At 41.8% G+C, this 21,493-nt stretch overlaps 1 protein-coding gene across 2 annotated transcripts in view; it reads left to right on the plus strand.

Moving 5' to 3' along the window:
• The first annotated feature begins 2,284 nt into the window (after nucleotides 1–2,284).
• Nucleotides 2,285–21,493, plus strand: part of PRPF6 (pre-mRNA processing factor 6) — a 35,128-nt gene continuing 15,919 nt past the window's right edge. Inside the window, exons 1-14 of one of the 2 annotated variants that reach the window (XM_073308980.2) lie at nucleotides 2,285–2,540; nucleotides 4,436–4,601; nucleotides 5,269–5,387; nucleotides 6,090–6,168; nucleotides 7,177–7,353; nucleotides 8,915–9,070; nucleotides 11,069–11,163; nucleotides 11,501–11,657; nucleotides 11,908–12,070; nucleotides 15,907–16,025; nucleotides 16,714–16,932; nucleotides 18,608–18,730; nucleotides 19,639–19,760; nucleotides 21,022–21,160. In XM_073308980.2, the coding sequence (XP_073165081.1) occupies nucleotides 2,359–2,540; nucleotides 4,436–4,601; nucleotides 5,269–5,387; nucleotides 6,090–6,168; nucleotides 7,177–7,353; nucleotides 8,915–9,070; nucleotides 11,069–11,163; nucleotides 11,501–11,657; nucleotides 11,908–12,070; nucleotides 15,907–16,025; nucleotides 16,714–16,932; nucleotides 18,608–18,730; nucleotides 19,639–19,760; nucleotides 21,022–21,160 (2,016 nt within the window). In that variant the 5' untranslated portion in view covers nucleotides 2,285–2,358. The remainder of the gene's footprint in view (nucleotides 2,541–4,435; nucleotides 4,602–5,268; nucleotides 5,388–6,089; nucleotides 6,169–7,176; nucleotides 7,354–8,914; nucleotides 9,071–11,068; nucleotides 11,164–11,500; nucleotides 11,658–11,907; nucleotides 12,071–15,906; nucleotides 16,026–16,713; nucleotides 16,933–18,607; nucleotides 18,731–19,638; nucleotides 19,761–21,021; nucleotides 21,161–21,493) is intronic. The other variant, XM_073308979.2, reaches the window with a different exon arrangement.

Below are 21,493 nucleotides of genomic sequence, written 5' to 3' on the forward strand. Positions count from 1 at the left end.
CCATATCCCCATTGGTTTGGGCCCAAAGACCCCTGCCTCTCAAGTACTCCCTGAACTCTGTGCTACCAATGAATGGCCTCCAAGACAGCCCCCTTGAAAAACAAATCTGTTCATAATGCCCCACCCAACATACTCAGCACAGGTCTATGCAACACAGCTCTGGTCTACACTACAGGATTACTTCGGTGTAACTACGTATATAAGGTGTAGCTGCGCCGATGCAAGTTTCTAGTGTAGAGAAACCCACACTGCGTGAAACTCTAGTGGACACTTGGAGCTTTGTTTGCGCTCGCGCTCCCAGTTGCCGGCCCAAAAGAGCAGTAGCAACAGTGGGAAATTTAAGAAAAAAAGATTAGACCTAGTGTAGACAAGGTCCTGGCTTCCTCATTCAAAAGATCCCCTTGTCGTGGCGGATGCAGCATCCTCATGGCAGAAGCAGCATCTGCAGTTTGCCAGATATCCTGGGGCCTTTGGGGATGAAAGGTTCTGCATGTGCAATAGGGATCTTCGCAGGCCTGGGCTTAGGAAGGCTGCTGCCCCCTTCTGTAACATACTGAGGGGATGTGTATGTGTGTAACACGCTCTGTGTGTGAGAGAGTGTGCCGTTGTAATGAGCTGGGTTAAATCCTTGTTGAAACTGATGGGTGTGAACATGCCCTTCATGTAAAATACCTGTCAGAGACAGTTAAGGGGCCCTACCTAAAACAATCTATAATGGAGTCTGCTCAGAAATTAACACCACATGGGCAGAGGGCGCCACTGGGCCAGCGTGTGTGTGTGTAAAAAACAAGCTGAAGATGGAGTGCAGACATGAAACTGAGAGAGACTTAAAGGCAGAGCAAGAAAGCCACGGAGCAGCGTCAAAGCATGATGTGGCCCTGGAAGAAGTCCAGAAAGAGGCTTTGGGTCACGCATGATGGATGAATGAAGTTTGGGCTTGTACGCAAAAAAGCTATCCCCTGGTTTTGGTTCCTCCTGGTAAGAAGTAGAACCTTGTACATACCTTGTAAATAAACAAGATTGCATCAAAGAAAATACCAAACTCCATTGTCAATTTCTGCTCCCAACTGGAATAACCTACAAAGTCCTGACTAGCCATTCAGGTCAAAATGGGGGTAATAGTATATAAATAATGTATTGTGTGTGTATGTATATAATGCACTATGTGTGCCTGTGTGTATGTAATGCTGGGTGTTCACATGCATATCACTGTGTGAATGCATGGGTAATTATTGTGTGTGCATGTGCATAACACGCTGTATATATGTGTATGTATCTAACACTCTGTGTGCATATGTAACACACTCCAGATGCGTATGTGCATATGTAACACACTGTGTATACGTCTGTGTACGTAACACTGTGTATGTGTGTGTATGTCAATGTAACACTGTGTATGCAACATACTCTGTGTATGTCTATGTACATAATATTGTGTCTGTAGCATGTCTGTAATACTGTATGTAACACGGCGTATGACTGTGTGCATGTAAAATTGTGTAACACACCATATGGGTGTATGTCTATATATCACACTCTGTGTGTATCTGTGTGCAAAACGCTCTGTGGGTGTATATCTATGTATGTGACATACATCACATGTGTCTGGGTATGTAACACACACTGTGTATGTGTAATGTGGGTGTATATCTATGAATGTAACACACTGTGTCTGTTGTGTAACACACTGTGTAACACTGTAGGTGTATGTCTATGAATGTAACACACTGTGTGTAACATTGTGTGTGTGTATGTGTAACACTGTGGGTGTATGTCTATGAATGTGACAAGCACTCTGTGTATGTATGTAACATATGCTGTGTGTGTGTGTGTGTAACACTGTGGGTTTATGTCTATGAATGTGACACTGTGTGTGTGTGTAACATTGTGTGTGTATGTAACACATGGTGTGTGTATGTGTGTGTATAACACTGTGGGTGTATGTCTATGAATGTGACACACACTCTGTGTGTATGTAACACGTGGTGTGTGTGTGACAGTGGGTTTATGTCTATGAATGTGACACTGTGTGTGTAACATTGTGTGTGTGTGTAACACACGGGGTGGGTGCGTGTAACACGGTGGGTGTATGTCTATGAATGTGACACACACTCTGGGTGTATGTAGCACACGGGGTGAGTGTGACACTGCGGGTGTATGTCTATGACTGTGTGTGTGACACACGGGGCGGGTGTGACACTGCGGGTGTATGTCTATGACTGTGTGTGTGACACACGGGGTGGGTGTGTGGTGTGTGTGACACACGCCCGGCCTGAGGAGCGACACGGAGCCCGCCGGGCCCTCCCGGCCGCGCGCGGCTCGCCTGGGTAGCGCCGCCCCCTCGCGCGGCTCCCCAACATGGCGGCCAGCAGCGCCTCGGCCTCCGCTTCCGCCGCGGCGCCCCCGGGGGGCTCCAACCCGGCCGGGCCCGGCGGGGCCTCGGGCCTCACCGCCTCCATCACCGGCACCATGAACAAGAAGAAGAAGCCGTTCCTGGGCATGCCGGCGCCGCTGGGCTACGTGCCGGGCCTGGGCCGCGGGTGAGCGAGAGGCGGCCTGGGCCCCCCGCCGTCGCTGGGGACCCCCCCCCCCCCTCCGCCAGTCCCTCCCCAGCACTGCGGGCCCGGGAGAGCCGGGACGCTCCGGGCTCAGCGTCCCTATTTCCCGCCCCCAACTCATGTGGGTGTGTGCCCCCCCCCCCGCCATGCTGTGTGGGCGTGCAGGCCCCCCCCCCCGTGTGGGTGGGGGGCGCTGGGGCCGCCCGGCGTGGGTCCCAGGGCGGCCAAAGACAGCCCCTCTGCTGGCCCCTTAAGTCTCGTCCACATGAGACAGTTGTACCCCTGGGGTGAATTTAAACCCATTTAAATGGTGTACCTACTCCACTTCCAGGAGCGGCGGTAGAAGTCCTCCCGCTCTAAACTGGGGGTTGGGTTGGGGTAACTCCTCGCTCGGGGGTGGATTTGCGTCGGAAGTGTCTACACTGTGGTTGCTAGACTACCTTGCTCGCAGGGGTTGAAAAATCCACACTCCTGCGCGACCCAGCTCAGCTGACAGTAGACTGCGCTTCTGTCAACGTAGCTACCGCCTCTCGGGGGGGTGGGTTACCTGAATCAGTGTAGCTAGCCTCTTCGGGTGAGTGTAGACAAGCCCTAAATCAGTTTAAATTCACATCGTCGGTTAAAGTGGTGCAACTTTCACATGTGGGCAAGGCCTTAGGAGCTCAGTGTGAGAAACTCTAATGCAGTTAAAGAGCATTGGGAGAGTGGGGAAAGGCTAGGGACAGGGGACTTAGGGCTTCTGAGCAGCCAACAGCCTGCCCTCGGTCTTACATATTTTTAAAAAGGAGGTGGACCTGGAGGAGTGGCAGTGTTGGGATAATAGCTGGTGGGCGAACAGGGCTGTATAAAACCTGGGTCCATCCTGCACAAAACTGTCTCTTTAAGAGGACAGTTGTTCCTGCATGATATCACATCATTTAGCTATGGGGGCCAGGTAACATACCTGTGAATTACAAGTTTGTTCAAAATATTCTGGAGAAATGATCTGAAGCAGAAAGGATGAAATTCAATAAGGACAAATGCAAGTACTCCAGTTAGGAAGGAAAATCAGTTGCACAGATACAAAATGGGAAACAACTGCTTAGGAAGGAGTACTGCGGAAAGGGATCTGGGAGTCATAGTGGACCACAAGCTAAATATGAGTCTTCAGTGTAATGCTGTTGCAAAAAAAAAGCAAACATCCTTCTGGGATGTATTAGCAGGAGTGTTGTAAGCAAGACACGAGAAGTAATTCTTCCGCTCTACTCCATGCTGATTAGGCCTCAGCTGGAATATTGTGTCCAGTTCTGGGTGCCACAGTTCAGGAAAGATGTGGACAAATTGGAGAAAGTCCAGAGAAGAGCAGCAAAAATGATTAAAGGTCTAGAAAACATGAGCTATGAAGGAAGATTGAAAAAATTGGATTTGTTTAGTCTGGAAAAGAGAAGACTGAGAGGGGACATGATGATAGTTTTCAAGTACATAAAAGGTTGTTACAAGGAGGAGGGAGAAAAATTGTTCTTCTTAACCGCTGAGGCTAGGACAAGAAGTAGTGGGCTTAAATTGCAGCGAGAGAGGTTTAGGTTTGACATTAGGAAAAACTTCTCAACTGTCAGGGTGGTTGAGCACTGGAATAAATTGCCTAGGGAGATTGTGGAATCTTCATCATTGGAAATTTTTAAGAGCAGGTTAGACAAGCACCCGTCAAGAATGGTCTAGATAATACTTAGTCCTGCCATGAGTGCAGGGGCCTGGACTAGATGACCTCTCGAGGCCCTTCCAGTCCTATGATTCTAAGGTTTGTAATGGCTCACTTTCAGAGTGATTAAAACAGACATCTGTATATTGTAGCACTATTTCTACTAGGCTAAATGCTGGCTACCGGTCTCTCAATATAGTGCCACGGGTTTTACCACCCGTTCTGATATTGGCCCAGCTCGAGATGCCAATGACCCAGTGGATGATCGTCATGCTCCACCAGGGAAGAGAACTGTTGGGGACCAGATGAAGAAAAACCAGGCTGATGATGATGATGAAGATCTGAATGACACCAATTATGATGAGGTGATGTAACTGTAGCATTCCTGTTAGCTTTTTCCTCCTGGCTGAGGGAGGTGTCTATAATTCTGCTCCCCTTTACCCCTGCGCACGCGTGCACACACACACACACACACCCCAACCCCCTTAATCATGGCAGATCTACAGTAGAGGAGACCAGGGCAGAGTTCCTTGTAGAGTCACTTAACACTACGTTTTGTTTGTACAGATGCCACAGTGTTGTTTGTGGTTTTTGTTTTGATGTTTGTATGTTATGGTTTAATTGTCCATATCATGCCCTGAGTATCTTGGGAGGGATCTATAAATAAAACATTAGTCTCGGTACTTTGTGGGATACATCTTTCGTCTGCCTCCAGAAGTGAAATCTGAGCTTTGTTGCCCTTTGACGTGTCATTGTCTTTATTTGGACTGTATAGTCTCTTGAGTTGAACCAGGCAAAATTGAAGGAAATGGTTTTACCTTATGGGAATTTTTATTTACTAAAAGGTTTTGCTGTTGAAATTCATACAGTATGGGCAAGGGAAGGGTTGCTTTTATTTAGGGTTGTGTTAGATGGATGCTCTTGTTAGAAGTGGCTTGCTGAGGTCTTTTCCTTATCCCGAATGATGTTGATAACTGTGCTAGATATATAATAGCATCTTTAAACTGAAGTTATTGTTTTTAAAATTCTCAGTTTAACGGCTATGCTGGGAGCCTGTTCTCAAGTGGTCCATACGAAAAAGACGATGAGGAAGCTGATGCTATTTATGCAGCTTTGGATAAGAGAATGGATGAACGGCGTAAAGAGAGAAGGTATAATTATTGCACTGTCAAGAGAGGCATTATTTGCTGATTGTAGTGGGTCTAGGAGTCAGAACTTGTGACTTTTGTTTCCAGCTCTTCCACTGTCTCAATCTGTGTTCTTGGGCAAATCTCTAAAGGAAAAATTTTCAAAAGCAGCCACTGATTTTGGGTAGCCAATGTGAGAGATGGTGGGTCTGATTTTCAGAAGTGCTTTTTGCATGACACCTTGAACAGATGCTAATACTGACTAGCTTTTCTTGCATATGGTTGAAGTGGCTGAGGTTTGGTGATTTAGAGATATGCTAATCCAAAACTAATATGATTGAACTTAAATGCATCACACAACAAGTGAGATATTGTTAGAAAAGTCTTCTAATCTGGACGTTTTTTATGTTTATTAACAAACGTTACTAAAAACAGAGTATTTTATCAGATCCATAGGGAGCTGGGGATTAAGACTAAACCTGGATCCAAAGTTCAGTTTTTATTCTATAGTATTATTGCTTGAGGATCCTGAAATATGTCTTATTTGACTAGATATTTAATATTCTTCTGTAAATAGATAAATAACTTCAACTTGCTATATGCAGTATGTTAACAGTTCTCTGATACAGGCTTATGCCTTAAGAGCTCTGACAAACAGGTTTCTTTAATAATGGTACTAGATTTAGAGTTTCAGTGAGCTTGGCTTCAGCACTCTTTATTTTCTAGAGAACAACGGGAGAAAGAGGAGATTGAAAAGTACCGTATGGAACGTCCCAAAATTCAGCAGCAGTTCTCAGATTTAAAAGTAAGGAGATAACTGTCCTACACATTATGAAGAAAATAGCCCATTTTAAGAGTGAAGAGATGGACGTGACTTTGGGCATTTATTTGCACAGTTCCTATTCTATAGTATTTTGTTAAGAATGTTATGCATGTCCCCTGCCTTAAGACTAGAACTGATTTCCATTGAATAATAGACAAGAATGGGTATGAAGGTAGCAGCTAGTGATGCAGAAACCAATTTGGGGCTGATAATGTCTTAAGTCTTGTAGTATGATTTTCAGCAAATGGTTTTGGATTGGGGACACAGGTTGGTTTTTTTTTTTTTTTTTTTTAACTGGTCAGTATTGATTTAAACCGGAGTACTGTTGGTATATGCCGTTAACAGTAAATCAATATTATTGGTAGTTTGTGTGTGTATGTACTCTCAAGACTGGTAGGATTAAATACTTACCAGCCATTTAGTTGTAGGTGTATGTGATCATTGCCATTCCAAATGGGCATATTAGGGTTTTGAAATATACACAAATTTTGGTATCCAATCTTTTTGGCTCCACAAGTATAAACAAGCCCTGCACCCTGAGAGTTGGTTGGTCCGGTCACCCAGCTGAGAAGCTATGTTGCAATTCTGCTTTATTAAAATGTCCAGGATTGACATAACTGATGTGGAGGAAGAAAAATTTCAGTCCTGACTCTCAACGCTTTCAAGATGGACATTGCAGTTAGTCAGATTAAACTACATATTTATAACACCCTGTTAAAATTTAAAAACAATTTCTACCAATTAACAAGGCAAAAGTATAAAAATATCAGGTCAAGAGCCCAGTCTGTACAAAGAGGGTTCCTATTAAAAGTATACAACTCCCCTGTGCACTGAAATTCTTTAATGTTGACTTTTTATTTCAAAATGGGACTCAGTTGACCCTGAATTCTCTGAAACCAATGGATTGAGAGTCCACTAAACAATAGAAAAATTGTAAATTTTAAAAGCAGAATTTTCTAAAATTAGTAGTGACAGCTTTTGTTTGTGTAGAGGAAGCTAGCGGAAGTCACAGAGGAAGAGTGGCTGAGTATTCCAGAAGTTGGTGATGCTAGGAACAAACGTCAGAGGAACCCACGTTATGAGAAACTGACTCCTGTTCCTGATAGTTTCTTTGCTAAACACTTACAGACTGGGGAGAATCACACTTCTGTGGACCCCCGGCAAACGGTGAGCATGAAAACAAACACGGAGAAGTTACCGCTTTACTCATGGTAAATTGGAGAAAATGTTTAATAGTAGCTAGAGACAAGTACTTGGCTGTGAAATGTGCCTTATTCTTTGCCTAGAACACATCCTGCAATTCCATTTAAAATAAAGACAAGGCACTAGGTTTATAACCCTTTCTTAAGTGAATAGCATATGGAAAGACCTCTTTAGTATGAGAGCCTTTAGAAGAAGTTGCTGTGTGTTGCAGTCCCAAGCTTATTGGAAACTTCTATTTTAGTCGGCAAACTCTGGAGCTGAGCAGAATCTGAGCAAGAATAATCAGACAGCCTTTTGTTTTAACATCGGAAGCTTCTAAAAATCCTTTTGTTTTAGCTCCGTTTGGCTAAGGGATGTCCAGAATTAATTTTGGTCAGTAAACCAACATTGTATTTTTTATTGACCGAAACTTTTCCAAATACGTAACACGTAGCGGAATCTAAACTTCCCTTGGTGGCTGCTGTATTCAATTTCTTCTAGAATTAAGACATTTCACTTTCAGTTGACAGGTCAATGGTTGAAGTTTTTGGATCATAATTAATTGTTTAAATGGATGCAGAGTACTGTGATCAGCTGATAGAAGAGAAAACTTATTGGACTTAAATTGACACCAAATGATTACATGACTTTATTGCTAATATTCTTTCAGTTAATATTGTCATGATCATCTTTTGACACTTAATGAAAAAAATCTGAGAACATACCTATTCTCATGTTTTACTGTTGAATAGTACCACTTGATAGTCTATAGGAAGTTATTCAACTCCCAGTATAAGAACCACAGTTCATACTGTGACTTGGCGGCAATTGTTCAACTTGTACTGGCAATACTATGGGAAAGATTTTCAAACTCATAAACATCTAGCACAGGGTGGTCAAACTTTCTGGCCTGAGGGCTGCATCTGGGTATGGAAATTGTATAGCAGGCCATGAATGCTCTGTGGGGGAGGGGAACTCGATGGGGGTCTAGCATGGGGGGATCTAAAAGGGATGTGACTGGGGAGGGGGGCTCTACAGGGTTGTACCGGGGACTCCTAGGGGCCCTGCTGGCAGTGACACCAAGGCTGTTGTACCAGTCACGGGCAGAGGCACCCTAGCTGGGATGGGTGCGGCCCTTGGGTAGTTTCGAGGGTGGGGTCATAGGAAACTGGGAGGGGATTGGGCGCGCTGCTGCATGCGGGGTGGGAGGGAGGGCTGTCGCCGCGTAGGGGCAGGATTCCAATCCTGGAAACAGCGCAGTGAAGTCACGCCTGCGCAGTGTGGCTCTGCGTGCCAGAAGGTGGTTCTCATAAAGGGAATTGGGAGTCAGGGGCTGGGGAGTTCCAGGTGGGTAGAGCGAGGCAAGTCCCCAACCCCACTCACTGGTGGGAGCTCGAGGGCCAGATTAAAACGTCTGATGGGCCATAGTTTGCCCACCCCTGATCTATCACCTATTGAAACTCCATAGGAGCTGAGCATCTAACTCCCTTGAGTTCTGTTGTAAATCCCAGCATAAACCTTAACATGATGTCTCATTTTTTGGCAGCAATTTGGCGGTCTGAACACTCCGTATCCAGGGGGTTTGAACACTCCATATCCAGGAGGAATGACACCTGGGCTAATGACACCTGGGACAGGTGAACTAGATATGAGGAAGATTGGGCAGGCCAGGAATACCTTGATGGATATGAGACTGAGCCAGGTAAGGGCACAGGAACACCATAACCCCTGAAAGGTGTACCTGTTTTGTAATGAAGCCTGGTTTTGAAAAACTATTGTTTTATTCTTTTTGGGATATTAAATAGTGAAAAAAACATTGAAAAGCAGGGCAATAATAATTAAAAGAATACCCTACAGCCCTTAGCTACAGGCCTGTTCTAGAGGAATTCTGTGGGAGATGGGTCAGTGCATTCTGGATCATCACAGAGGAGTTGAGCATGCCAGTCGTGGCAAAAATGAACATCAGACCTACAGAGTCAGTTTTTAGTTTGATGCGATGGTTGTTCCTCTTATCTTAATTAGTGAACCATTCAGTACACAACACTTATTCTGAAATGGTATCATGGAGTTCTATATTTATTTCAGTGATTTGAAGAGCAAATTTCCCTGTGCTTCCGAAGTGAAAAGATGGCATTTCTAACTATCAGCACTACAGTCTCCCATGGGATCTGAGTCAAGCTGTGTGCTTTTTGACTCTGTGGTGTATATTTGCAAATATTAAAGATTTGTCAGGCTAAATTGCACCTTTTGTTCTGCTTGGCCAACCTATTATCTGAGAGGGATTGCACAGTATAACTAAAGGCAAAATTTGGCCAGATGTTTGGAACTTAACTAACAGTCCTGTTGATTCAGGTGAGAGAACAGAATCGGTCTTCCTTTCCCGTATCTGTGTTAGTTCTACAGTGCTGTCACAGAAGTAAAAAATGCACCGTATCATTAACATCAGATATGATTGAATACATACACAGAGTATGTTTGTTTTTACATAGTCATAGAATGTTGAATGAATAGCTGCATGAAAGGCAAATGCCTATTATAGACATAATCATGGGGATGTTTCTGTAGACAACATTACAAAATTTTTTTCTCTAATTGTCCCTTCTCCCCAGTAAAATCAAATATTTAATTACTTTACTCTTCAGCTAAATTTCTTAAGGAAATCCCAGGAAAGGATTAACTAAGCAAGCCAGCTTCATGTTATCTTTAATTGCAAGCTGGTACCAGTGCCATTTCTTGTAAAATCAACAGTTCTCATGGATTTGCCAACTTTTTAAAACATAAAACTAGAGCATATGTAATATTAACAAATAACAGTTAATGGCTAGGGTGACTATCAGCTTTGGTGCCTGCAGCAAGTTCTCGTGCCTTTGACAATTCTCTTGAATGAAACCCAGTCAATAGGACAGGTCATATTAGATTCCCTTAACTTCTCAAAACTGAAGGTCTTAATGTCTAATGTGATCAGCTCACTGAAGAAATTAATGGGATTTTTTTGTAAGTCTACACCATTAAACTTTTGGTGATGTGTGTCAAATATCAAATGTAAATATTTTTCTGTAATTGGCATTGCATAGTAAGTGCACCAGATTTCAAGATCGGAATTCAGCGGGAACATGGAAATTCAGTCTGTCATAGTTACACATATCTACACAGCATGTGCAGGCTATTTCTGCCTAGTTTCTCACATATAGAGAGGTTTGATTGCATTGCCTTGGTTTCAGTTCCTATTTTCTGATTGTAACAGGGTCTAGCTAAAAAGCATCCTCAGTGGACTGGCTCCATCCTGCTTCACAGATGTTTTTCTTCTCTACTCAGTCCTCCCCTCTCAGCTTCTGTACCAACACTAGTAACTGTGTAAAGGAGCAGTCTTCTCTGCAGCTGCCATTTGGAGCACCCTTTCTGGATCTTTTTACCTCAGTAACTTTCCCTTTAATTTCTAATCTCATTTGCATACATTTTTCTGCTTTTGATTAAGCCTCTTAATTCCCCTCTCTGTTTGCTTAAACTCTGATAATATGGCTTAATTGTGTAAAGATTGTGCAAAGTTTTCCAGTTTACTCCATTTTGGTTTTCATATCAGATGACCATGTAAATTAAGAGGGAACAGTTTTTGTGTGTTTTCACTCTTACTGTATTTTTCATTGCCCAAACTGTAGTGCTCTGACTGGTAATTTCATCAGCTTTGGATTTACTTTCCCAGGTGTCTGACTCTGTGAGTGGCCAAACTGTGGTAGACCCAAAAGGATATCTGACAGACTTGAATTCTATGATACCTACACATGGAGGAGATATCAAGTAAGTCTAGTTTGGGGTGAAGTGGTTTGGCATTTATTAATGGTTGACCCTTCTGCATGTAAATGGAAGTTTATATTTCTAATGTATCTGGCCAAAATGGGTTAAATCTCACTTAAATATACACAACCTTCACATTGACCTCAGTTACATACAATATATTCTCCACAAAGGTATAGTGGTAGTATACAATGTGTTACCTGTGTGCAAAAATGTCTGAGGTCTGAGTTAATGTGCATCTGAGTGTGATTGTGAGGAACTGGGTGTGGGGAGCTTATTGGTGAAGGAAAGCTGTTCCTTAGCTTACTAAAAGCTTTGTTTGTATTTTCTCTTTTACCAGTGACATCAAGAAAGCTCGTTTACTTCTGAAATCTGTGCGGGAGACCAACCCTCATCATCCACCAGCTTGGATAGCTTCAGCCCGCCTGGAAGAGGTCACTGGCAAACTGCAAGTAGCTCGAAACCTCATCATGAAGGGGACAGAAATGTGCCCCAAGGTAAGAGTTGTTTTGCCTCCCTGTTGATTGTTCCAAAAAATTGTGAAAAGAGTATGGCTAGCTCTTTTACTAAAAGCATATTTTCATCCATTAAGCTTCTTGGTATAGATTAATATAACCTCTCCTGTAACTTATCAGAGGAGCTGGAACAGTGTTTATCCAAAAGCTCTGGTTTAAACTTGTTATGGAACTTTTGCCACTGTTTGCGCCGATGGAAAGGGTGTCAATTTCACTGTTTGCTGACCCACAGAGTGAAGATGTTTGGTTAGAAGCTGCCCGGCTGCAGCCTGGAGATACGGCTAAGGCTGTGGTGGCCCAGGCAGTCCGCCACCTCCCACAGTCTGTCCGGATTTATATCAGAGCAGCAGAACTGGAGACAGATATACGAGCAAAGAAACGTGTCCTTAGGAAAGGTGAGACCTTCTACAGGGTTATAACAACTAACCCTTCAATTTCCTGCAAGCGTTCTTCTAAAAATATAATAAAACATAAACTCTTTAGGGCATGGCCTGGGGTTTTAAATGTTGTTGTTCATGTCGTCAGCAAGAACATATTCTTTCACACTATGTGTGATTAAACTGTGGAAATCATTGCTACAGGAAGTTGTTGAGGCTAAGAACTTAACAGGATCAAAATGGGATTGGATATAGAGTTATAGTTTTGACAACAAAAACTTTGGAAGGGATATTAAACCTTGTGCTTCAGGACTTAAGCCAGCCTCTAACTATTAGAGGCTTACAAGGGGTGAGGTATTATACTTTTCTCTGAAGCATCTGGTCAGAGGATCCAGGAGATTGGATTGGATAGATCTCCAGTATGGACATTTCCATGTTCCTATGACAGATAGCTTTTCTCTACATTATTTACTCAAATGCTTGCATCTTTTATGCTGCTGCCATCACAGCTCTCGTCCATCTGAAGTGTACTGCCTCCTTCAAACTCATAATGCCTGTTCCTTAACTAGCACACAACAGCATGGCTGGCACTTCTCTCTCATGACCATTCATCCTGGTGTGCTGAAATTAGAGGTCTTGCCCATGGCACCACAGCATTAATTCTTTGGCTGTTTGAAGTCAATCTGCTAGTCCCATTTCAGAAGAGACTAAAACTACCTCCCTGTCAAGCTGCTGAATCCTAGCATTTAAATTCTGTAACAAACACTCAGAGTTACTGCAGTGTTCTAAAGGTCTAGGGAGAAGGTTAAGGATTTAATGTTTTTGTAGATCTTCAATATGCATCAATCCACAGTATTAAATGACTGCATAGCATCTAGTATGATTGCTGCAAGGATTAGGACCAAGGGAAGTAAATTACCTCCTACCTAACTGTTGCAACTTAGTTAGTTATCTGTGATGAAATGACACTTGTGTTGTACTTGCCAACATTTGAATAAAAGACTTGCACTTCAGGGTTGCAGCTGTTGTTCTGGAACTTGCAAGAGTTCAGATATTTATTTTGTGTGTGGCTTTTTAATTACGGGTTAGATGCTGCAAAAGAATTTGTTCTGCAATGTGCTGCTAAGCACAGCTGCTGCTATTAAACTGTGTGTGTGTGTGCCTATAAGAGTTGCAATAAGTATTAAATAGAAAAACAGATGTTAGTCATATGAGAAAGTGATAGATTTCTGGATCTGACTTGTGAGCTGGATTATAACAATGATTTACAGCATGTTAAGTACACAAGTTATTTTTTTCCGTCTGATGTTTAAATTATTAGAGAGTTTGTATGTTCTGTGAGAAGCTTTTAGTTTTCAGTTCAGAATATTATCTGGTAAAAAGTTTGGTGTATAGCTGTTTATGTAGGTGGAAAAGAATACAAGTTTATCATGCTGCTTCTGATTTCCACACGTTACTATCAGCTTCATGGTGTTCCTAGGCTACTGCTTCCTATGGTGCAGCACAAAATTGATGCCTGGAGGTATTTGGATCAGGAATCATGTGAGGACTGGTGATTTTAACCAGTATTTACCAGAAAATAATCAGGGCTAAGTGCCAAATAACAGCACTGAAATATGATCCTGTAATGTGCTTCTCTTTTGTTTCTGTGGGTTGTATGATCCTATCACCCAGCAAACACTCTAGAGCTTCTAATGCTTTTATCGTCTCTAGTGAGGCAGCAAGCTGAGTGCTAGAATCTATTTTGAGGTGTAGAAATTAATGCTCTTTCCTGCCAAGTAGCACTTAAAGCTATCAGAGGCTGACATTACTCATTTAGAATACTTTAAGAAAAGCTCCTGCCACTATAAACTTGATGAAGAACAGTTAACGTCCAGCTAGTCAGAATACCATAATAATTTTCTATATGTATTTCTCACTGGTTTTGAGTCTGAGAGAAGCTCGGGATAACAATCTTTGTCTTCTCTGGACCTTTGTTGGAACAATTAAAGGGACACCTTTAACTTGAAACCTGCTCAACTTCAAAAACTGAGTTTAAAAGTAATTTCAGATGTTACACTTGCCTTGGAATCATCTTTCAGTTTTTTTGTGGTTTTACAATCACGTTTTCCTGTTTTAAAACTGTTTCTCTTCCCCGTTGCTATAACATTCCCATATAAGCATGGAAAAGACTAACCAGAGAGGCAAAACAATGAAACTGAATGTACACGAAGTGCATCAAATAAAAAACACCTGAAAAGTAGAGAAATATTCTGTTGTTGTTATCTTTTGGTGTTGCTTGTAGTAAGAAAAGATTTTAAAAAAAAGTTTGATTTTTTTTTTCTTAAGTTCACAATGTCACTTTAAATTCCAAGGTATCAAAAGGTGAGCTGAGAAAAGTTTTGTTTTGAAGTTTAATGTTTCAGACAGCACATCCAGGAAAATCTGCTGGGAATGCATTTCTATCAAGGATAAAAACCGCTTGGACAAGACTAAAATAAGCTGAAAAGCTCTTGGTTAAATGGAATCTTTACTGAAAGGACACTTAGAATTCAGTGGCTTGTATATTTTTAGTGTTGGCCTGGAACATTTTTTTTCAAAGCTCTTCCAAAACCATAATTTATATATTTTTGGGTAATATGTTGATAGATGGCTTTGGGGAAAGTTAAACCACTGTCCATTAAACTGTCAGCAAATGCTTAAAAGAGAGCTTAATTGTTGAGGGATGGTTTTGACAATTAGGATGTGTTGTTAGATGTTTGGCCGCGTGTGTGTGCTGTCCCAGCTCTGCGCAGACAGCCGGCACAGCAGACCTCAAGCAAACTACCCAATGACCGCAAGATCCGCGAAGGTGCAAAGGTGCCCGGCCAGGTTTAGGTGCCCACTACTTTCGCTCAAGTCTCATACCAGGCCTCTAATACGAGGACTTGTATCTCAGGCTCTCTTCCTACTACACGATGGTGTCTAATGCATGATGTACTGGTGAACAAATTTACTATTGAATAAAATCTATACTCTCTGGGATGCATGACTCTTTTATAGGAACTTTCAATGTTAAGGTGTTTTGCATATGCTCACACTCCAAGATGTCTATATGGCAGAGACAAGGAGGGTTTAGGACGCTGTGGGTTTCATGCTGTAGTGGATAAGATTTGTTTGGATGGAGGAGGAGGAGTAATATATGTCTGGTACATTAATCCAACTTCAGCAGCGAGAGATTGTAAATAAAATATAGAACACCCTCTGTCATATCTGTCTTTGTCAGAATTAATCCCTGCGTGCTTCTTTTTATACCTGAGTGAAAGACGCAGTAACAAAATGCCTGTCCTAAGGAGCTAAAACATTTATCATAATGTTCTAAAATTGATTTGGACCCTATTTAGATCTGTAATATCTAACAGCTCTAAAATCTCAAACTGGGCACAGCCAAGATTAAATGGAAAAGCCTTTAACTTGCACAACAGTTGTCTGAAAATCACTTTTGTTTGGCTTGAATTGGGGAAACAGTGCTTTATGGCTTCCTTGCTTTCCTGATTTTGTGTTCTGACAACTGTTGAAGCAGTTTCTGAAAGAATTAACAGATGTTACCAGTTAAGACTTCTGCAGCCTGTGGAATTTCAGGCTAGATTTTGCTCCAATTCCATCTCTTGTACTGGCTGAAGAGAAACAAGAGGACCTTCTGGTTTGGACAAACAGTACTTTTTCTTCCTCTCCAACTCCACTTTTATTTTTCAGTGAGCACAACTTTTAATGATTTTTTTTTTTAAGACTTCTTCTATGAAAGAAAAGGGATAGCTATATTTGCAGAAGTGATTATTGCCAGTACAGCATTCTCTCTCTTTACCAAGATTCATATTATTATTTCACCTTACTAGCCCTTGAGCATGTTCCGAACTCAGTACGCTTGTGGAAGGCAGCAGTGGAGTTAGAAGAACCTGAAGATGCTAGGATAATGCTGAGCCGAGCAGTGGAATGCTGCCCAACCAGTGTGGAAGTAAGTCAACAAATCTCTCTCTGCTACAGGTTAAGGATGTTCCTATAGAAAGGATCTGATGTTTACAAGGTTTGAAAAACAAAGTTGACAGTAAAGTGCAATGTGCGGATTTACCAGGCATTTTAACTGACCAGTAAGACAGGTCTGGCAGTATCTTTCTGGGTTAATTTGCACGCCTCAGGTGGTGGTTTTCAGCATGTTTTTACACCTCATTTTGTTGGGTACTTGTTACTGTAATTGTACATGTAAATTGGGTAATTGTACCCATAAATGGCTAGTTAGGCATATTTGCTTGCGCAGTTACCTAATTTGCACATGCATTTATGATAATTGCACAAACACACACACATTACTTAGGCCACTGTTTTATTCACTTTAAAAACATTGAACTATATATTGAGCTATAAATCCAACTGACAGCACAACAGAAGATATTACTGCAGAAGTCCAACAGAGACAACATATTCACAGATTTGGAATAAGAGGTATTGAATTTTCAAGGCCAGTGGTAAACGCTGATTATTTTATTACTTATATATTGGCATCTTGCAGCCTAGCTACAATGTGGGATGGGGAGAATCTACCAAAGTCTTCTCTCTCTCTCTCTCTCCTGTTGACTGGGCAGATACTGCTGTATAAAGTGTTGTCGTCTCCTTGTTTTAATATATAATTTGTTGTTGCTGTCCAGCTCTGGCTTGCTCTGGCAAGGCTGGAGACATACGAGAATGCTCGCAAAGTCTTAAACAAAGCCCGTGAGAACATTCCAACAGACCGTCACATTTGGATAACTGCTGCCAAACTGGAGGAAGCCAATGGAAACACTCAGATGGTGGAGAAAATCATTGACAGAGCTATCACGTCCCTCAGGGCAAATGGGGTAGAAATCAACAGGGAGCAGTGGATCCAGGTACTTGTGTGTGTTCCCTTTTTTAAAAAACCCTTCTGTGCATCCTAGTATTGAACTACAGTCACGTTTCAGATTATTCATTCTCTTCCCGCTCTGAAGTCTACTGATGCTAAATAATATGGAACTTAACATTTCTGATATAAACCAGTGTCCATGTCTGAGTCACTTCTGATCAATAACTATCTGAGCTGGAAGGAACCAGGCTAGTGCCATGATTAAGTGGTATGTCTGGGAGTAACGTGCAATCAAGCTGGAGAATGTACTTTACTGTAGTCAGATTTACATCTTTTTTTTTTTATTATTTTTTATTTTTTAAACCGCGCTACTTCAAGCAGCTGCTGTATGGGGATGTTGGGGGCACAAGCCTCCAGCTGTGCTTTTGTGTATTACCTACACCTGGATTTATTGGTTTAAGAGCCATCTACTCACCAAAAGGAGACCTTTTCCAACAACACATCACAAGAAATGGGTGTAATAGATTGCATGTGGAGAGCAAAAAGTAGGGGAGTGATTTTGTGCAGTGTCCATATCTGAATGTTTTGGATAACAATGATGCCTGCAAAGCCCCTGGATTGGCAATAGCCTCTGTAATATACCTCTCAATTGGCTTAATATTCTAATCCTTCTGTTTAAAAAATTGCACTTGAAAGGCAGAAAATTATTTTAAAATAACTTATTTTATTGGCCTAAAGCACTTGGTGGAGTGCATGAAGGCAGCAAAGTGTTTTCATATGCTACGCTCTTGTTCTGAATGCAAACTAAAATTCAAGTAAGGCAGTGTCTGAGCCTACCCTGTTAACTTTAATCTCATATATGCACTAAAACCAGGTGGGTGAGGTAATCTATTTTATTGGATCAACTTCTGTTGGTGAAAGAGACAAGCTTTTGAGCTACACAGAGCTTTTCTTCACCTGTGCATTGCACAATTGGCACACCACTCAAAAGAATTTCAGTAAGGAAACTATATCTTTGAATTATAAAACTACCATTCCCATTATCATTTAAACCAGATACAACTTCATTTATAGCAATAGGAGCCAATCTAATGAGGGTTGAAATTAAAATTCCATTATAAACCTGCTGTCCTCCTCCTCAGATTTCTGTAGTGCTGGAATTTTCCATGCTGGATGTCCTGTGAGAAGCAGAATTTATTTTTCAGGTTTCAAGAAAATCTGTTTAGCCTTTTTTGAGTTGTGTATATTAAAACAAACCTTTTCTCCTGTGAATTCTGATAAATGTGCCAAATGTTTCTTAACTTGGTGGTGGCCGACAGCGTTTTATTTAAACATTGAGATCTGAGAATCAAGCCAAATGTAAAGGAAGATCAGTAATTTTGAGGTTATGAGCACTGATGCCACCATCCTCAATTTGTGTATGTTTTCACACACAGGATTTTTGTTAGGTTTCACGGCTCAGTCTGTCTTGGAACGTTTCTTATCTTCTCGTGCTCTCTCCCCTCACTTCCCTTCATAGTTTTCAGCATTTTATTTTGGAAAAATCCACAGTTGGGTCAGTCCAAAGGGAATCTGTGAAATAGAGCACCCTTCCAGGCTGGAGAGGTCATGCTTTGTCAGTCTTCTCCTGCTCAAAGGATGCTACAGAATGTGCTGTCTCCTTTGCTGGCTTTTCAGACGGAAATAACAGATTGTCTTAGTGTTGCTCTCATTGTCTTTAGGATGCTGAGGAGTGTGATAAAGCTGGGAGTGTGGCCACGTGTCAGGCTATTATGCGAGCTGTGATTGGGATTGGGATCGAAGAAGAAGATCGGAAACATACCTGGATGGAAGATGCAGATAGTGTATGTCCGATTATGGCCTTTCTGTTCTCTTTGAATTATAGTAGGGGAAAGGGACTGACAATTGGGAAGGTAGGTCTGTTTTTTATGAAACCGAAGGGCTGATATTACTGGCCAGATACCAACAGACTCTGTGCAAGCTTGTCTCTGAGTTCTGTCAGCACTTCTCAATTTTAGTTGCAGCAACCTTCCTGTTCTAGAGACTGCTAGTTGCGCAGAAATTTTGCAGTAATAGGAGTAGATATTGTAGGCCAAGATGGCAATTTTCAAAGGAACCTAAGGAAATTAGGTGGCAGACTTCCTTAGGCTCCTCTGAAAATTCTAGCTCAAATGTTTACATAATCTAACTGGATTTCTTTGTCAGTCTGGACAGACTGAATATGCACTGATAACTAAATTACCAGTATTACTTTTATAAAACTTCCAAAGCTACATTTTCAATATGTTAACCTGGAATTGAGCCTACAAAGCCATGTGTGCACATGTAATCATGCTCACCAGTGAGTTCTGTAGGTAAGCAATGCATATGCAAGCATATAGGACCAATTTTAAAAACATTGGATTTTAAAAATCACCTAAGTGATTTAAGAGCACAAGCCCAATTGAAAATCAATGGCATTCATGTTCCTGAGACTCCTAGGTGCTTGTGAGAATCCCACCATTGCACCTTATTTAGAGTTAAACATTATTCCGAATCCAGTATATATTTAATTTTCGCTAAGTGATTGTTATTCAGATGTTTGTCCTGTTGCTAATATATGGACTTGATAAATACCAGTCACCGGAATTCTTGTAAAACCTTGAGCTCTGTGTCACCATTGATATGTTCGTCATTCTATCCTGCACTTTATATCTCTAGGCCCTCTACTGACTCCCTTTTGATTTACTCCCCTCCCTTTGTTTTTCTCTAGTGTGTTGCTCACAATGCCCTAGAGTGTGCTCGGGCGATTTATGCTTATGCCTTACAAGTTTTCCCAAGCAAGAAAAGTGTTTGGTTGCGAGCAGCCTACTTTGAAAAGAACCATGGAACCAGGTACGTATGCTGCATGTTTCTCACGCTACCAAAAGGGTGTTCTTACAGTTCTAAAGTGTGTGGGTTGGGGTTATTGTAAGCAAAGAAGCTAATAAATTGACCACAAACTATTGAATAACAGGATTTAGAAAGTCTCTGAGCTGATGAAAATCCATTGGAACTGTATGCCGAGATGAGTTTAATTTCTTATGGTGGTAGACAGCACATAATACTGGTGTGAAGTCATTAAAAATCCTCTTGGTGATTGGGGCTACCTGGTATGTGGGAATGATATGGACGTGGTGTTAAACTGTTTGGGAATGGGACATATGAGAAATGGTGGGAATGTAGGATGGTAAGTCACTTAGAAATCTAGCATGTGTTTCATTTAAACTTCTCCAAGTACACTGGGTGGTCAGTGAGCCAGTGTGTGTGCAGGGAGGCCCTCAGTCAGGTTTTAATTACAAAGTTTGCTAATTTGTATCAGATAACTGTTCTGATTAAGATCACTCTTGAACTTAAATTTAAAAAGAAAAGAAAAGCCACTGCAGATAGCATATCTAAAGCTTGTGCTGTGTCACATGCATCTAATATTTTCTCCTTAGAAAGCTTGGAAGAGGGGCTAAACTTGTAAGGGCCTATGGCCACAATCCTACAAACACATACACACTCGCAAGTAATCCCATTAAAGCCAATGAGACTACTCAGATGTAACTGATTGCGGGATCTGAGAGTTAACTTGTAATGTTTGAGTGCTTTCTCAGCACATTTGTTTGTTTTTTCCTCCACTGCTGTCAGTTGCCTTTCAAGTTTCCTGGTGGTGACTGACTTTTACCCCCGCATTTCACTTGTAATATAAACTTTTACTCTACTGAAAACATAACTTCTTATCAGTGTGATCCAGGCTACTTCAGCTGATACTGCTGGAAAAGACTTCTTCGTCAGTTGCCCCCATATGTAGTACGGTTTACTGTTGGGCTGAACAGCACTTTCCAAGACACACAAGCTGTATATGAGGTCTCTCCATAAACCCTTGCTTCAAATGATGGTGTCTTAACAACGATTCATTTTTTGTCGAGCCCTTTTCAGAAGTTGATTTTAGAAACTTCATGGAAAAAGAACCCATCCCCTTCTCCTTATGACATGATTTATCAGAGTTTACAGCATTGGACTTTGCAACAATAACTATTTATAACATCGAGTAATAATTGAAGTAGGGTCTGGCACTTCAGTTTTATAGCTGTGCCTTCGAGTTATCGTAGCTCACATTTTCTCGTTTCAGGGAATCGCTGGAGGCTCTCTTGCAGAGAGCGGTGGCTCACTGTCCTAAAGCAGAAGTGCTGTGGCTCATGGGAGCCAAATCAAAGTGGCTGGCTGGAGATGTGCCTGCAGCCAGAAGCATTTTGGCCCTGGCTTTCCAGGTGGGTGTAGCCTTCATTTAACAGACTTGAGCACTTGGCAGATGCATAAATTAATTACTGCCAGGGTGGAACAGAGCAAAGCAAGTGAGTAGGTCCTTTCTAGAGAGGGCTCTGAGCTCCCGCAGCAGCAAAGTTATCCTTTCAAAATGGCAAAACTCTCATTCCTTTTTGTTTCTGTGTTTCCCAGATAGAAAAGAGAAACAGGCTGGAAGGAACCCAGTAGACTGCAACCCTTTCAAAATTGCCACTCCCAGCCCAGTTTCTCCGATTAGCAGTCTCCCCACTATCAGCAGGTTCCTCTGGATGAATTAGTCTACTTCCTCCATTCATTGA

This window comes from Lepidochelys kempii, chromosome 13, assembly GCF_965140285.1.
Source record: "Lepidochelys kempii isolate rLepKem1 chromosome 13, rLepKem1.hap1, whole genome shotgun sequence".
NCBI lineage: Eukaryota > Metazoa > Chordata > Testudines > Cheloniidae > Lepidochelys > Lepidochelys kempii.